Consider the following 16,999-nt stretch of genomic DNA (forward strand, 5'->3'; position numbering starts at 1 on the left):
CGCGTAATTAGAAGGCAAATAGCAAAGACGATGGCGTTTACTGTCGTCACCAAAACTACCACCACCACCACCACCACCACCACCATCACGTCACATCCTCGCTTCGACGTGCTAGCCGACGTCGGTTAATTCGCGTGCGCGGGGCTGGTGGTAAAGGGGGAAGGTGAGAGGCAGGAACAGCTCGACCGACGAAGACGGCATGCTTCCGACCCTGACGAGATCTCGAGGTGGGTAATGGAGGTAATCAGCCAGGAGACGAGGAATGCCTGAAGGGTATGCCAAATTGCCAAATTTTACACTGGAATCCAGTGGAGCTCGACTTGCCGCTCTTTCGTCGAGTCGCGCGCCATCGGCAATTAACGCCAGCCTCGAATGTTTTTCGACACAACCAACGCGGCCTTATTATATCCCTGCCCTTATTCTCCCTCTCGCTTGAATTATCTCATCTTGGATTAATATTCCTCTGGTTGATTCAACCTTAAGACCGATAGCTCGTGGAATGCGACGACAACCGCGTACTTCCCGTGGGTTCGAGCGTCTCGAGCAACGAAAAAGCCCCAAAGCAAACGAACTGGATGAAAATCGAAATAGATTAACCGAATTGTTATATAGTTTAGCAGCACAAGAGGCTCGGAATAACCGTATAACCATATCCCGTAATTTTAAATGAGATCGGCCTCTTTATTTCGAAATAAAGACTCGTTTGCGATTGTCTGCTGCCACCTCTATCCTATTTCCGTTCAGAGAAATTTAAAGATCAGTCTACCCGGCCACCGTCCACCTCTACGTACGTGTATTTAATGAACTGGCCATGGCTTCGTGCAGGAATAAAGCATGTAGAAGTGGGGCTTTAATTCGAAGCAGAGTTAACGCTTGCCGTAAGCCGACCTCAAAGAGCGCACTTGAATTACTTTGTCGCGATACTTGTCGAGGTAAATAATCACGGCTCACCGTGGGAATTCGATTATTTTGGCAAAAACGACAGACATCCGTCGTCGCTTGGGCACACCGACGTCTGACGTATGGCCTTACGACGGTGGTTGTTATAGCTCCCGCTATTCTAATAGATCCCGTTCCAATTGTCGAATAATTTTTTAGTCGACGCTTATTATCGGCTGTATTATCATTGCTGAAATTGAGTTGATCGATTGATGTAACAAAGTTACTCTCTACCGGCCTCCTCCGCTCTCCATTGGCAATAAAATCGGCTTGACGCATTGCACGCAAGTCGCCGGAGATTATTATTTTCACGGCTGCTAATGGACGAGTCGCCGATACGCGTCGGGGCGATTCAGGAGGCGGCATCCTCACGACGGCACACACGCAGTCGACGCTAAGAGGCAATTTTCCGTGTAAGTTGATTTATGGTTCGTAGCTCGTGTCGAGGTCACGTGTTGAGTTTCCTCGCGCGGTCGACGGAAAATGCGGACAAAAGCCTTTCCCGTACGTGCCAATGAGATACTCGAGTCCTACGACCTCCATCCTCTGCCTTTAATCCGAACAAAGGAAGCATCGCCATGCGAGCCCAACTGCTTCGTTAGATGCATCTGTGATCTCATTCTTTCTTTCAACGGCAGACAGATTATCGGATTAGCTACTGGCGCTGCACGGGATTACGAGGATTTGGTCGTTGTTTTTCGTATTTCACTTCCGGATGCGGGATTTTAATCGCTCGGCTGTGCCCTTTTTCGCCACTCACCTCCAGAATTGTTTCAATGACGAGCTAAACAAAGATGATTAACAATCGAGATGCTTCGTTGAGAGCGTCACCTCTGCGATTAATCCATACAACGTAATTTATAAATATAGCCTTTGTCGACTCTACAAACGTAATTCGAATACGTTGACTGCCCGCCTCGACAGTGGGTGGCACATAGATGGTGAGCTGAATTTTTGGAACCGAGGTGTCGGAGATAACGGGGCGAATTCTATAATTGACAATGACAAGGACGCTGTATCTTTGTCGATGCACTCATAAGATCGGAAAAGTCAGTTTTTATTGATTGGTTTCGAAACTACCATGCTCATCGATATCGGAATCGGAAACAAGAATAAAAAATTAAAGAAAAGAGAGATGAACGTAGAGTGAGTGAGAGGGTTGCAGCGACGACACAAAGAGTGCAAAGGGAGAGATGCGCACGTCAGAGAAGAAAGAGCCATAGGCAGACGCGATCGCGCGCGCACACGCGAAAACATACGTCTATATACGTATGCATATGTACACACGTGATGTATGTGTAAAGGAAGGGGCAGTCTAGGGCCGAAAAGGTGTTTCATTCTTGTGGATCAATAAGCACGTGGTCTATGCAATTTGTCGCTGCGCACACAACATCAGCGACAAGGATAGGTAGCAAGCTCGCGAGAGCGAGAGAAAGCCGGCGCCGGCGTCATCGCTCGATGTAAACAAAGAAGCGTGCGCGCGCTCGAGAGGAATTTATGCGCTGTAGTCCGCGCGCGCATCGATTTTTACCTGCCACACACGGTTGGGAAGGACGTGCGCGCGGTTGTCAGAATGAGGGCGGGGGAACGGCCGGGTTGGTTGTTGAGGGTGGAGGGGTGGGGGGGTATTGTCGAGTAATGGGGGGAGCCGAGGCGAAGGTAGAAAGTTCCGACGGCACGACGCGGGTCCGCTGCATCCCCATTGCGTGCCCGCGACATTTTCCAGACCCAGAGGCGGAGCTCGGGATAACGTCCGCGGGTGCTGCCGATTACGCCAATGCGACCCTGACGTTGTTGGGCTCTACGTCGCTCCCGTGGCTTTCTAACCTATTAAATCGATTAACCAATTGGTCTCTGGCTGCGATTCAAACGTCAAATTGCGCCTCGGCGCCGATGATTCGAAAGCGGATGAAAAGCCCGAGTGGCTCGCCGGCTGCGCAATTCCCGACCAATACGAGCGTTTATTTCCATCTCGTACGGGCATATGCAATCGCGCTTTATCCTGCCAATGGGATTCGATTAAGCAACGGCAATAGTTTAGATTCATTATACGAGATTATGCGAAGTTATGGTAGTACGGGAGGAGATTTTGCGATTTCCTTACGAGAATTCGCGAGCCCTTAATGCGTCGAAAGTCTGTCTCGTACGAAATAGGAATCTATTTGGCGTCGGTCGAGTCGATATTTTCAATGTCATTGCTATATCACCAAGAGTTTGAAAAGTAATTCTTATTATATTCTAGATATTGATGATTGCGCATAAATTATTTGAAATATATTTATGATCTCTTTAGAAAATCATTATATCCGGCAAATTGACATCTCTGCATTATTAAAAAAGAAATTTATTTTTTCTGAATTTTGCGCACAGTCGCGTGCCGAATGTGTGTTCGTTACGAACGAACGACGAAACTTAGTTAACTTGAAAAATGCTATTTTACATGTTGGGCAAGTGTATTCTTAAAAAATGACCGCTTTAATGCATCTTGCCTAAAATTCACTAAAATTTTGATAAATCGATCATTTATTTACACATATAATTACGTATATGGCATTGTGGCCTGTCTTCCTTGCTTTCATATTTTCCATGAAATGTATTACTTTATTTTTTTTCTAGCGATATGTGTCAGGCAATAAACGCACATCCGATTCACCCAGTTTGTTTTTTATTTCGCTTTGTGCGATTCAACGTCGAAACCTTCGAAACGTCGCTTCGTTTATGTAGATATGCATAATTCTTATAACTACGTATCATTGAAACTTTCATGCATTGTTTTACGTATAATTAAAACTTCTCTTTTTATATATGAATGAAGCTCGCGAGCAAGTTAAAGGTAAAAATTAAAACACAAATAGAATAGAATTCTTTAGCACCAACTTTAACAAGTAACGCGCAATTATACCACTTGCAGGCAAAAAGTAATATATATATATATATATATATATATATATATATATATATATATATATATATATAATGTATATAAAAAATTTAAATTATATATATATATATATATATATATATATATATACGGTATATTAACGACTTAAATGGAAACGTAATTATAATAACCAACTTACGTGGAATGGAGTTACAATCTATGCACTAGCAATTTATTTCCTACTATTTGTATAAATATTTTAATAAAAAATTCCGGAAAAACATCTATTAGCTTTCGCATGATCGATTTTACAAACTTAAAATGCAATGTTCATATTGTAAAAACAAATAACTCGTGTAATTGTTTTTTGTTAGTGCCTAATACTTACTACTACCACCATAACTTTACGGACATTCCTATTAATACTTTTATGATCAACGCGAGATCTAGAGTAATTGGATAAGTGTAATTGAATACTCGCTTAAAACGGAAATATTCGTAATTTTTATTATTATCTTGTACTTGGCACAATAATGAATATTACGTATTCGCGTTTGTTATTATAGTAAATATACGATTATTGTTAATTTTATGCCAATTCCCGGCTGTTATGTGTACCATAGGAATTTATTCGTGTGACAAGAATGGTGGGAAGTAAAAAAGGTAGGACAAGAAATTTCAATTTTGAAAAAAGGAAAAATAAAACAAAGAAGTATAGCAGTGCCACTGTGTTTACAATTTAGTTGTTAAAAAATCGTTCGATGGCGTTACTATCGTCCCACCAAGCATTCGACTAAACTCTGAAAAAAGAGATTAGCAATTATGGCGACATATGTAATTTGTAGCCATTTTTGTTCAATGCTTTTACATACAACGATACTCCTCCATTAATATTTGAAGCCTTATCTACAGCTCCTGTAGAATGTCATAAATGAAAACTTGACAAAAGATATGCAAGAACAAGCATTAACCGTGGCGTTCTTAACCTAAAATATTTAAAAACACCGAGCTATGATAATAGCAGCGTAGATATATGGATATAATTGTTTTTTCGTGCTTAATAATGGGCAAAATTGAACCGCAAAAGCAGTTGAAAAAGGCGCACGTAGACTAGTTAGATTACTTTGTAAATGAAGCTTTTTTAAAATGACATATTTTTCATAATCTTCTCAATTCGATTTTGCAGAAACCTATGACCATTTACAAGTGCACCTGGCGCGACGAAGGTAACCGAAGTGTCAGATGCGGTGAAGTGGGTAACACCTGGGAGGTCGTTGCAGAACACGTACTTCGAACACATTTAAAGTAAGTATAATATCGCTAGCTTTCGCCGTTTATCCAAATATATAACAATCCTTGTAGTATGTTTATCTGAAACAAAATTGACAATTGTGAAATTTGACAGAGTAAAATCCACCTTTCTTTTATTTAACATTATCTTTCCATTTTACTTCATTGTGTATGTATATTAGCTCGGCTATAATAATGCCAATGACACAACAAAGAATAGATTGCTTCAATAGCTTTGGTGTAACAAGTATAAAAGATTTGCAAGTCGTTGAATAGAAGTCGCTATAAATTAGTTATTTCGATGAGTCGTGACCTGTCATTGATAACACTAATAATATTCTCATTGCAAAATTGCAGTGGAAAGAAGACGCATGAAAACGAAGAAGACTTTTACATCGTGGACGAACAGCTCGAGCCTGCTTGCTCGCCACCTACCAAATCACACTGGGACATGGTCAGGCCTAGAAGCGAAGACCCTGAATATCAGAAACAACTTCGTCTCGCTGCTTCACCTGCGCAAAACAACTCTCAAATCGCTGCTACTGTTAACACACAGGACATTATTATACGCGATGTCTTCGCCATGGCTTCACCAGTACGTTGACACTTTCTCATCCCTGGATATTTAATAATTGCGGAGCAGTGGATATTATTCGATTAGACAAACAATACCGAGACAAAGAGGCAATTGCCTTTAAGAGCGGGCATTTACATTTCACTTGTTTTCAATTATTACAAAAAAAAAAAAAAAGAAACAAAAAAAAAGAAACAAAAAAAAGAAACAAAAAAATGAATAAAAGAATCAATAAAAAAGAGAGAATAAAAAATGAAAGAAAGAATGAAAGAAAAAATTATCTATTAAAAAAGGTAAATCATTTATTACAAAGTATTCTGTTATATAATCACAAACTTGCATGAACATATAATTGCCTTGGTAAACAAACACTGATAACAACTGATGAAACGTGAATTTTGTCCATTCTTTGTTCGCAAACATAAGTAACTCTCTCGTATAAGCTTGCCATTGGACTAAGGCATTCCAAAGCATTTAGCATCGAGCTCTTTTTTCATAACGATAAAAGTCGAATTCGAATAATTGGACAATCTCTAGACTCGCTGTGATATACTTAGCTGTTAGGCAAGCATTACCAGTTGTCAAATCGTTTAACTAATGTACTTTTTTATTTTTTCTTTCTCTCCCTCTCTCTATCCAAAAGCAGAGCACGCCAAGCAAGCAGTTCAAGCCATCGCCGAGGCCGCTCCAGGCCTACAATGCACCCAACATAAGCGTGGTGACGGTCTCCCTGGGGAAGATGCCCCACTCACCGCGTCGCGTGCGCGGCGAGACGAAGAAGTGCCGGAAGGTCTACGGCATGGAGCACAAAGACCTCTGGTGCACGCAGTGCAAGTGGAAGAAAGCCTGTACGCGTTTCAGCGACTAGGTCGGGGCGCGCGGACAATCGCTCGCCGACGTCCGACAATTACGACTCACCGATTACGATGCAGTGATGCAACAAAGCGACACGCGGACGAGCCACGTCACAAGTCGCGAGATCGCCGATCGCTAACTGCCGACCTGATACCGCCTCGATTAATCAATGCACAAATTTTAATTACTCATTATTAATATTATTATTTGATTGGAGAAGCGAGGGTAATTTATATCGATCACGTCGATGCGCCGCGTATGTATCCGCTTGGAGATTATACGTGCGCGCGCGCGCGCGTACGTTCCTCTCTAAACGTTGAACGATTCATCTGTAATATTCTCTGCCGCGCGTCTGTGTATGCGCAAGATTAATGCGAGATGCATTTCGTGAATGTATACGCGGGCGCGTCTCCGAAGTGGCGCTGGAACAATCTTGAGAACGACAACAATGAGCGCATACGCTTATGGAGAAGATGCACGAACCTGGGGATGCGCTCGCAAGCCGCGCGTCATATTATCGTTTGCGTATGTCCGGAGGCTCGAAAACACTGCGCTCGCGAAGAGACGCGCGCCACCCACCTACCCACAAACACACCCACGCAAAACACACCCGCAAGCAACGCACGCATGTTAGCACGCAATCACGCAAGCAACGCACGCAGGACGGGCGGAAACCAACACGAACAAACGAGGGAGGAAAGCAGGCAACCACACATGCGCATACGAGGCTTACACTCGTGCACTCGGCGGGAGTGAGCATACGCAGGACGAAGGAGTGAAGCGCGCAGGCGAACGCGCCACGGTAGTTGTACACGCATAGAGTTATGCACGCACGCGCGTCAATCCCATGACGGAATGGCGTACCGTTGATGCAGTGGTGACAATTAAGAATGGAACGGAAGATATAAGTAGCGATGAACGAGAGGAGGACGTAACTCGAGGGACAGCGATTTAACACGAGCGATCGCGTGAACGCGCGAGGCTCACGAGTGGTGCCGGTGCTCTCTCTCTCTCTCTCTCTCTCTCTCTCTCTCTCTCTCTCTCTCTCTCAACCAACCAATGGCCTACCAGCCTCGTGCGTCTGCGTTCTGTCAATGTCGTGCGTCTTAATTAATCACAAATTTCGCAAGATTAAAATAAAATATTATAGGTAGATCAAACGTTTAAAAAGAGAACGCGTACCGCGTTTTGCAATTGGAATTAGGTTGGGTTGGGTTGGGAAGGGGGCGGAATGGGCCGGGCACATGATTGAAGAAGGCAACGGCGCGATGGCGACGACGGTACTACGAGGACGACGACGACGACGACGACGACGACGACGACGACGACGACGACGACGACGACGATGGCGGCGGCGTAGGTGAAGGAAGAACAGGAGAATATCAAGCCCCTTTTGACGCTACTTGGCCTCCGATAGCTTCGACTGTAGCAGGCCAATGGCGCCCATTTAACGAAATAAATAAAGCGAGGGAAATAATACGTGAAAATGAAAAATGAAAAAAATATAAAGCAAATTGTGATATTTTATGTAATAAATCAGACCCCCTCGGGCCAACGGTAAATTGCAATACGGGCTATATATGTACATTGAAGGGATGACAAGGGGATCTGGATATTGCGGGAGGGTGGACGGTAGGGAGGGCTCGTGGAACAGAGGGATGAGTTGGTCGAATGAAAGAGGACTTGGTGGTGAGCGGTGGGAGAAGGAGACGACAAGGAGCGGAGATTAGAGCTGAGACGCGGCATACGAATCAAATTTCTAATGGGCAAAATTCTTTACAACTGACACCAACGCATACTGCCAGCGTGAAAGAAAAAAAAAATAATTAAATGAATATAATAATGTTTATCGAAATGACGTTATTCGGGAGAAATCGAGGTTCATGCGTACGCGTTTCTTACGCATCCGTCTTATACATTGCGTATAACGAAACGATTAAAGAGTATTGTGAACTAATAAAACACTATATACCTACACATACATAATTATGTAAACGTAGCCGGGCCTTGGTATCTATCGATGATGCATAACATAAAATACATTGCGCGTGTGCTTTTGTCAGTGCCAGAGTCAGTTGGGGAGACTGTTTCCACCATGAAATAGTCGTACCCCCATTCGACTCGAATCGATCGTTCGACCTGTGATCGTAATATGCATAATTGTTTCTTCAGCTCTTTCGCTTCCTCCCCCTCCCTTTTTGCGTTCGGTTAAACGCGCCAGTAACAGCATAATATCACGAAGGTACTTTCTCTCGACAAGAAAATCCTCAACGATTACGTGGACATTGTGGAACATGTGTGTTTTCGAACGAGATTGTAGACGCTTTCGCGTATTATGACGTCGATCGGGCCTTTTTTTAAAAAAATATCACGCTTTGTAATTTAATTGTTCGTGCTATTTTATATTGGACTTTTTTTTTTGTTTTTGTTTTTTGTTTTGTTCAACGCAAACACGTGTCTTTGACGAGAGAAATTAAGCGAGTCCAAAAATTTCCCTGACCTTTTTCTTCTCTCCCCATTTCCCTTCTGTTCTTTTCGTTTCTTTTCTATCGTTGTTAGAAAAGATTTCATATTTATCGAAATTTCGACAAAAAATTACTCACGCCAGAAATTACTAAGTTCTCTTCCTTCCTGTACATAAAATTCTTTTAAACTTCGAAGTAAAATATATATCTATCGATTTTTATGCTCCTTAAAATTAATTATAATTTAGTCTTATTTCTGCTGACAATTATCAAATATTGTTATTGAGTGCGATATTCGAGTATTTTCTCTGTTAATATTTTCATATTTTTGTACATACATTGAAAATTATACATAGAATCTAAAAGAATAGAGGCTCCAAGATTGTAGATAATACTTCGATGTAATACTTGTATTTAATAAAAGTTTTGCAATATCGTAATAAGATGATTCGAATTATAAATAAGCCACTTAATTGAAGGGGAGAAAATTATGAATTAGCGTTAAGTTGGAGCAACCGGAAAGCAAATTTTGAAAAATGCAAATGTAATGACGCGACTGATTCGTCCGATCGATTCGATGTATTTATTCGTAAGCATGCATTTTGAAGATCATGCCTTTAATCATGAAAAAGTCGAGTCTCTTCCGAGACATGTAAACTTATTAACGAATGCCAAAATTATGCGAAGGCAAAAATTGTGTCGATGAAGAAATTCATTCATAAACATAAAATTGTCGGTGATACCTTGCTGGCCTGGATATATCATACCAAATCGATCTCATATAATGTAATAAATACAATTTTTAAAATGCAATTTTTAAAACGTATGGTCGACCCAACTGCCCTCGAGTCGATCAAGGGACATTCACTGCCCGATTCTCACGAAATCATATTACCGAGAAAGTGTTCGAGAATAAGCAATGTTACTTGCATGTTTTTACATTTATACGCAAACTTTTTAATTCGATTTAATCAATGTCTATGAAAAAATTATTTGAAAAATTATATTCTTATATATGTATATATGTGTATATATATATATATATGTGTGTGTGTGTGTGTGTGTGTGTGTGTGTGTGTGTGTATATATATGCATGCGCGCGCGCACACGCGCACACACATACGCAAACAAACACAAACGTAAATACAAAAAATTAATTAAACCGTTGATGTAAAATAAATACATATTAAAAAAAAAAATTCATTTACTTTATTCATTTTATTGTTAATGATGTAATTATGATTTTTACGAGGGGCAAATTGAGTTTCGGAAGATTTTCGTTTTGTGGTATTATTCTTCCAACATACTTGAGACTTGACCGAGCGTTCGTTTCGGTCGACCATACGATGCAAACATTATTATTATTATTATTATTATTATTATTATTATTATTATTATTATATAATCGGAAACATCGTATCTTGATTGTATTATTATTATATTATTAAAATGATTAATATTATTATTGTCATTATATTATTAATGAATTGTAAGCATTTTATTGCACGTTAGTTTGTTATGGATATTTTAAGCGTTAATTATGGTGTTAGTAGGTATTGTTTCACATATTTATATAAGATGATAGAAGATAAAATATATGTTCGATTATAAAAAGTATGACGAATTGAAGTCATAAATAATTGCATTCGAAGTAATTAGGGGATTATACTTTGTATATCGATTAGGTTTAAAGATGTTTGATTCATAATCGTTAAAGATATTCACTCGATGAATTACTTGCAGTTAGTGCAATAAATTATAAATTTATGTAGGTAAATTTATGCCATCGAATATTTAATTTAAGACTATTAACTTTTCACTTTTCTGAAAAGATTGTCAACTACACACACCCACCCACCCACCCACCCACCCACACCCACACCCACACACACACACACACACACACACACACACACACACACACACACATATATATATATATATATATATATCACTACAATCTATCTGTAGAATTTATTAATTAGTTTCGATTTTAACATATCAGGTGACAGAGTTTTTCTAAAATCTAAATATTTACTACGGTACTTTACACATGTACTTTTCAATTGTGGCATTAAAATAATTATTGTCCAATTAAAGCAGTCGTGTGGTTAATGCTGTAGTAAAAGAATTAAAAAATTTTTAACCAGTTATCCAATTGTAAAAAAGATGGCAAATCTAAAAAATTTTATTATCCAATAGCATAATTTCTTTAATAACTGAATAAACTAGCGTAAATAGGGCGTTTGTGTTGCTGTATTTTGTATTCAAATTAATGATTAATTAATTGTGAACCGCAACAATTAAATGATATTCGTGCTATAAGTTAAAAGAATTTGAACTTATTATTTATTATGAAAAAACGCTCTTGATAATAATATTTGATAATAATTTAACATTTTAGACCAATCATTATTATCTCGTTTAATCAATTTAATGATTATTATGGGATTTTGTATTTATATAGTTTTTGTATAACATTAATGAGAATTCAAATTGAGAAAAATATGGGAGTTACTAATTTATCTTTGAATAAAGTATATAATAATTATACAATGTTAACTAATATATAAATACTATTTATTTTATTTAAACATTTAAAAAATGTAGATGTTTAATTCTATTTAAATTAATCATTAATTATATCGATGTTTATTTTAAATTTCATTTTAAATAATGATTTGCCAAATTGTTAAAATTAGTTTTGATGGAGAATGGTTAAATTGTGCGTTAGTGATTATTCGAATGCATTAACAATTAAATAAAGTATGTTATGTAAGACAGGTCATTATATGCATTTAACCATAAATTTTATGTAAGAATTTCAAAAATCATCGAATTAAGAATAAATTAAAATTTATTTCAATATGATTTGTGTTAAGTTTTATACAATGAAAGACTAGTTACGCTTTTCTTCGAATTCAATTCTTTGATTTTAAGAAAAGATCAAATCAGATTTCATGATTTTGTCTTTCTGATTTTTATTTAGATGAAAGATTCGATATAATTGAATTGGATATAATATTTCAGATATGTGATTTATAATAATTCGTGTGTTCGGACCATTCGTCTCCGTCTACATTTACTTCGATCAATTATTTCTTTTATCATAGCTTAATAAATATAACTTTGAAATTCATGACTACCCACTGAAACAATTGAAAAAATTCTGGGAATAATTATGTAGTTAATTTTTATAATTATTTACATGGAAGAGTGGCAATATTTTATGATTATTTAAAAGCGAGATTTACGCAGACGTAAATTTCATGTACTAACTATAAGTAGCATCAGTCCTATCTTCGATTATCTCTTGCTCCTCAAACTGAATCGATAACGTAATTAATCCCTTTTTTATTAATAACATGGATATAAAAAAATTACTATCTATTTTGTTAGTGAATTTTATTATAATTTTTTTTTTTTATTTATCAATCGCTTATATGTATATAAAACAATACCTAATGATGAAATAATGATTGCTTAAAACAATTTTCGACAAGCTGAAATAATAGGAAAAGACGAGGACGCATTATTTTGCGTTGTCGTGGTGTTACAGGAGAAACATAATGTTTAACAAAATTATTAATTATTGTACAATAGTGATACATAATTTTTAGACGAGAGAAAGAGAATGAAAAAATGGGCTGTTGAAAGTGAGAATGAAAGAGAGATAAAACTCGTTAGTATTTCGCAATACTCGAACTAAAGGGCGATATTCATATTATCATGTATATATGTATCAACATACATACATACATACGCGCATGCATATGCGCACTCACGCGCATATATATATATATATATATATATATATATATATATATATACATATACATACATATATACATATACATACATACGTTGTGCGTATATACGTATGGTGTGAGCGCGATCGTGTGACCGTGTGTGTTATGCAAACTTGTCATTGCATCGCGTCGACACCCATTCGCGTTTGAGCGCATGGTTTGCGACAAGAAGGACTTTCATTATTCCAAATCCACATCACGTCAATGCGCCCGTACGAAACGCAACCGACGTACATACGTATGTATGTATGTATACACACTCATATACATATTATATATTGTTATTATCGGAGCTTTCCGAGATTTTGAGGAGACATGCGCGGGTGATGGAAAGATTATAAATATAATAGAAAAAAGGTTCGGTATTGAAAAAGTCACTGGGAAACATATGGATACTTATAAAACTAAAGTAAACATAAAAAAAATTTATTAGAATATTTATAAAGAATATGATTACGAATATGATGCATGAATAAGGCTAGTCCTGTTCAGGTCATTCATCTATATGTTTCTAAAGACTTTTTTAACACAGGCCACTCATATATACATATGCACTCACATCGGCTATGAAAAAAAGTAGCTAATTATGTTCGTTTGTGAGTGCTATTATTAAATGTATACCGAGTGAAATGGTGGTGGTGCTACTGCTACTACAAATCTGTTTCGATAAAAACGTAAAAATCAAATTGAAATTTGACAACTTTATCGTACACCGAAGACAACATACGCAAGCAAAATACACACTATCACAATTATATTGTAGATAAATAGAGGCGCTTTCGAGAAAGTCAAAAACCCCATTTTTAAAGGAGCTCTCGCCAAGGAGAGTGTGGACGAAATAAAGATATTATTTACTAATAAATGAATAAATAAATATATCTATATACCTAGACTAAAATAGAAGAAAAATATGTATATCTTAAATTTAGGTACAATACTTATTCTTTTGAAAATGAAAAGTGTCGATTTGTTTGACGCGAACTATATAATTTTGTCAGTGAGCAATAACAATAAAATTCGTCTGTTCAGACTATACTCGGAGATGAGACTTTGATCAGTCCTGCCACATGGATTTTCATTTCCCTTTAAAGTAAACCGAAAATTTGAGATCCATCTCAACGTATGTAACATAAACGATCATACGAATAAAAATTCACGGAGATGATAAATGTATATCTAAAGCAAAGTCTTGTTTCTGTAAAACAGTACAATCTTTTAACGAATTGTATTAGTAATTTTTGCAAAAGTCGTCCAGCGCAGCGATCTATAAACCGAATATAAACATTGCATACATAGCTTAACAGATGAAAAGTAATAAGAAAACACACACAAAAAAAATAAATAAAAAAAAAAAAAACAATTTGACATTGGTATTCGCGTCCATATTTTTTTATTGAAATAATAAGTGAGATTGAACGGAAGTACGAAGAGGAACAAAAATCATAATAATAAATATATATACATGGTACCTATTTGCTAATCGCGGTCTCTACTCGCAAAAAACCGCTCGAAAACGAATAAATCGGTCGCCTACATTTTCGTACACCACACGCACGCGCACATCCACCTACACACGCACAGGTACGCGCGCGTACACACCATACACATAAACACAGAGAGAGAGAGAGAGAGAGAGAGAGAGAGACAGACAGACAGACAGACAGAGACACGCTCGCTCGCTTATTCGCTCGCGTTATGTGTTCAGTTAAAGAAAAGTGACATATGCATAATAATAAACACGTGCACTTTGGGAAAAAGTCTTGTAAAAGCACAATCCTTGTATGTAAAGTAAAAGTGAGTGGCAAACGACTGTATTTGATTCGATCTACTTGAGCAAGTGTTGAGTGAAATTATTTTTACTCGGTATTTTTATGAGACTTTTTTCAGCACAAAATAGCACGTGGAATGTTGAAATGCCGAAAAGTCACTTCAAATTCAATTGTGCATTATTCGTTCTTAATTTAAATTCATATTATTTACCTAATTTTTTCAAAGATTATAATGTTATTGCGTCTTTTACAGCGAGATTAAGAAAAAAAAAATTTTAAATAATTTTATAACGTTAATAATTAATAAATATAATTACTATCGAATGATTAATTATTAATGAAATAATTAATTTACTAAATATAATTGAAATTAATAGAAATTGATTAAATTATTAATTCGATTTAATGATTAATAAGATATAACGATGGAGTTCTTAGTTACAAGTTCTCAAAAACACATATAAAGCATGAAACGATCAAGGATAAATATCTTTTAACTAACATAATTTTATCGATATGCTGGAACATTTAAATGAATTAATAAATATTTTCGGTATTTCAATTGTTTTACGGAAACCATTGTATATACATTGCTATTGATGACGAATACGACTATCTTGTTTTAAGGCCCAGGAGACAGATTCTATATAACATTAAGGAAAATATACATAATGAGTCTTCGTCAGCAGCACGTGTATAATGAAGAATAAAATAAATATCAATTATAGAAAATCGTAGATCTACATGATTGCGGATTATCCAATTCCCAACCTCCTTCACCGAAAAGACCAGAGAGTGAGAGTGAAAGTGAGAGAGAGAGAGAGAGAGAGAGAGAGAGAGAGAGAGAGAGAGAGAGAGACAGACAGACAGACAGAGAATGTGTTTGAGCGTGGTGTGCTGAAGTAAAACGATCTGTGTATTTCGGTATTTTAAAGTTAATAAGTTACGTAGCGATAATTATTATCCTTGTCTTTTTCTTATAGAGTTTATAATATAATGCGAAGCTAAATAAAATAAAAAAAATATATAATTTATCGCCACCCGCGCGCCCTACTAAAATCGAAGAATCGATGTGTATTCTTCGACAGATGAAAGAAAAGGTGGACACAATTTGTTTATCGTTTTGTTATTTGATATATATATATATTTTTTTTTCTTCTTGTCTCTCCTTTATTTTCGTTTTTAACGTGTACAGTTTTACACACTGGCACATGTACGCATCATACACATTATTTCACAGACCGATGGTTCGTTTTTAACAACGTCGTCATTGTCGCCGTCTTGATCGTCTATGCTGTTGCGAATGACGTGATTTGCGACTCATCGGTACATGTTTTACACAAAATTATGATATAAAAAGGATTTAAAAAAAAAAAAAAAAAAAAAAAAAAAGGTAGACGATATGGAGGGAAATTATTATGGGATGCGCTGTTACCTTATAGAGATGATTTCAAATACTATATTTAATTACAAATAAATCGGTTAGACGTTACCATGAGACTAATAAGGATTAGTAAAATATAAAGTCTAACGATTCATTTGACATATAATAATCAATAATGATGCGTCAGTAATATTTCTCCAATGTTTTAAGTAAAATCGTATCGGTATCGGCAATATTTCGTACATTATAAGTACATATTTTGTACTTACGATCATTGATAATATTGCAGTAATGCTCAAGTATTTCCAAAAACCAATTTGGAACATGAAATATTGTAGAAATATTACTGAAATGTTGTATTAGAGAAATTTCAAAACGTATGCTGCAGTTAAATTTTTGAAATATATCATTTGTAATATGGTAGTTGAGATGTTTAAATATTTCTGTACCATAAAGCCGAATAAAAATAAAATATTTCCATAATATACCCAGGCAAGAGCGAAGATATTGTTAGAAATTGTATAAGTGGGTATATACAAATCAAGATTATTATGAATAAATGCGGGATAATTTTATACATATTAAAAATGGAAACAAAAAAATCATATTTTGGAGTATTACAAATGTGAGCAAGTCATAGGAAAACATAATGTGTAAATATTATGTTGTATTGCTTCACAATTTTGTTAAACATTATTCCATATATATATATATATATATATATATAGAATGACTTGTTTAAATACTAAGAGAAGATAAAACGACGGCAATGACGATGCTGAAAAGCGAGGGAATAATATATTATAGACATACGATTAACATTATAAACATTATATTTTATTAATTATTACATATACATATGGATATGATAAATATATAAGTATAATGTTACATAGAATATATCTCGATTTCATTTTCTTTGAATACCCTACATTTTCATTATTCGTATAATCCGTATTTCATCTCCGCTAATTTTCATTTTAATGCATTATAATTTTAAAGATATTATGATATAATATTGCAAGCAATTTTT

At 36.3% G+C, this 16,999-nt stretch overlaps 1 protein-coding gene across 1 annotated transcript in view; it reads left to right on the forward strand.

The window, feature by feature from the left end:
- The window catches only part of Glut4EF (Glucose transporter 4 enhancer factor), a 91,673-nt gene extending 84,859 nt beyond the window's left edge, over positions 1-6,814 (forward strand). Inside the window, exons 7-9 of the mRNA XM_011507638.1 lie at positions 5,007-5,125; positions 5,468-5,705; positions 6,328-6,814. Of these exons, the coding sequence (XP_011505940.1) occupies positions 5,007-5,125; positions 5,468-5,705; positions 6,328-6,552 (582 nt within the window). The 3' untranslated portion in view covers positions 6,553-6,814. The remainder of the gene's footprint in view (positions 1-5,006; positions 5,126-5,467; positions 5,706-6,327) is intronic.
- The last annotated feature ends 10,185 nt before the right edge of the window (positions 6,815-16,999 follow it).

The sequence above is a fragment of the Ceratosolen solmsi genome, unplaced genomic scaffold (assembly GCF_000503995.2).
Source record: "Ceratosolen solmsi marchali unplaced genomic scaffold, CerSol_1.0 scaffold1, whole genome shotgun sequence".
NCBI lineage: Eukaryota > Metazoa > Arthropoda > Insecta > Hymenoptera > Agaonidae > Ceratosolen > Ceratosolen solmsi.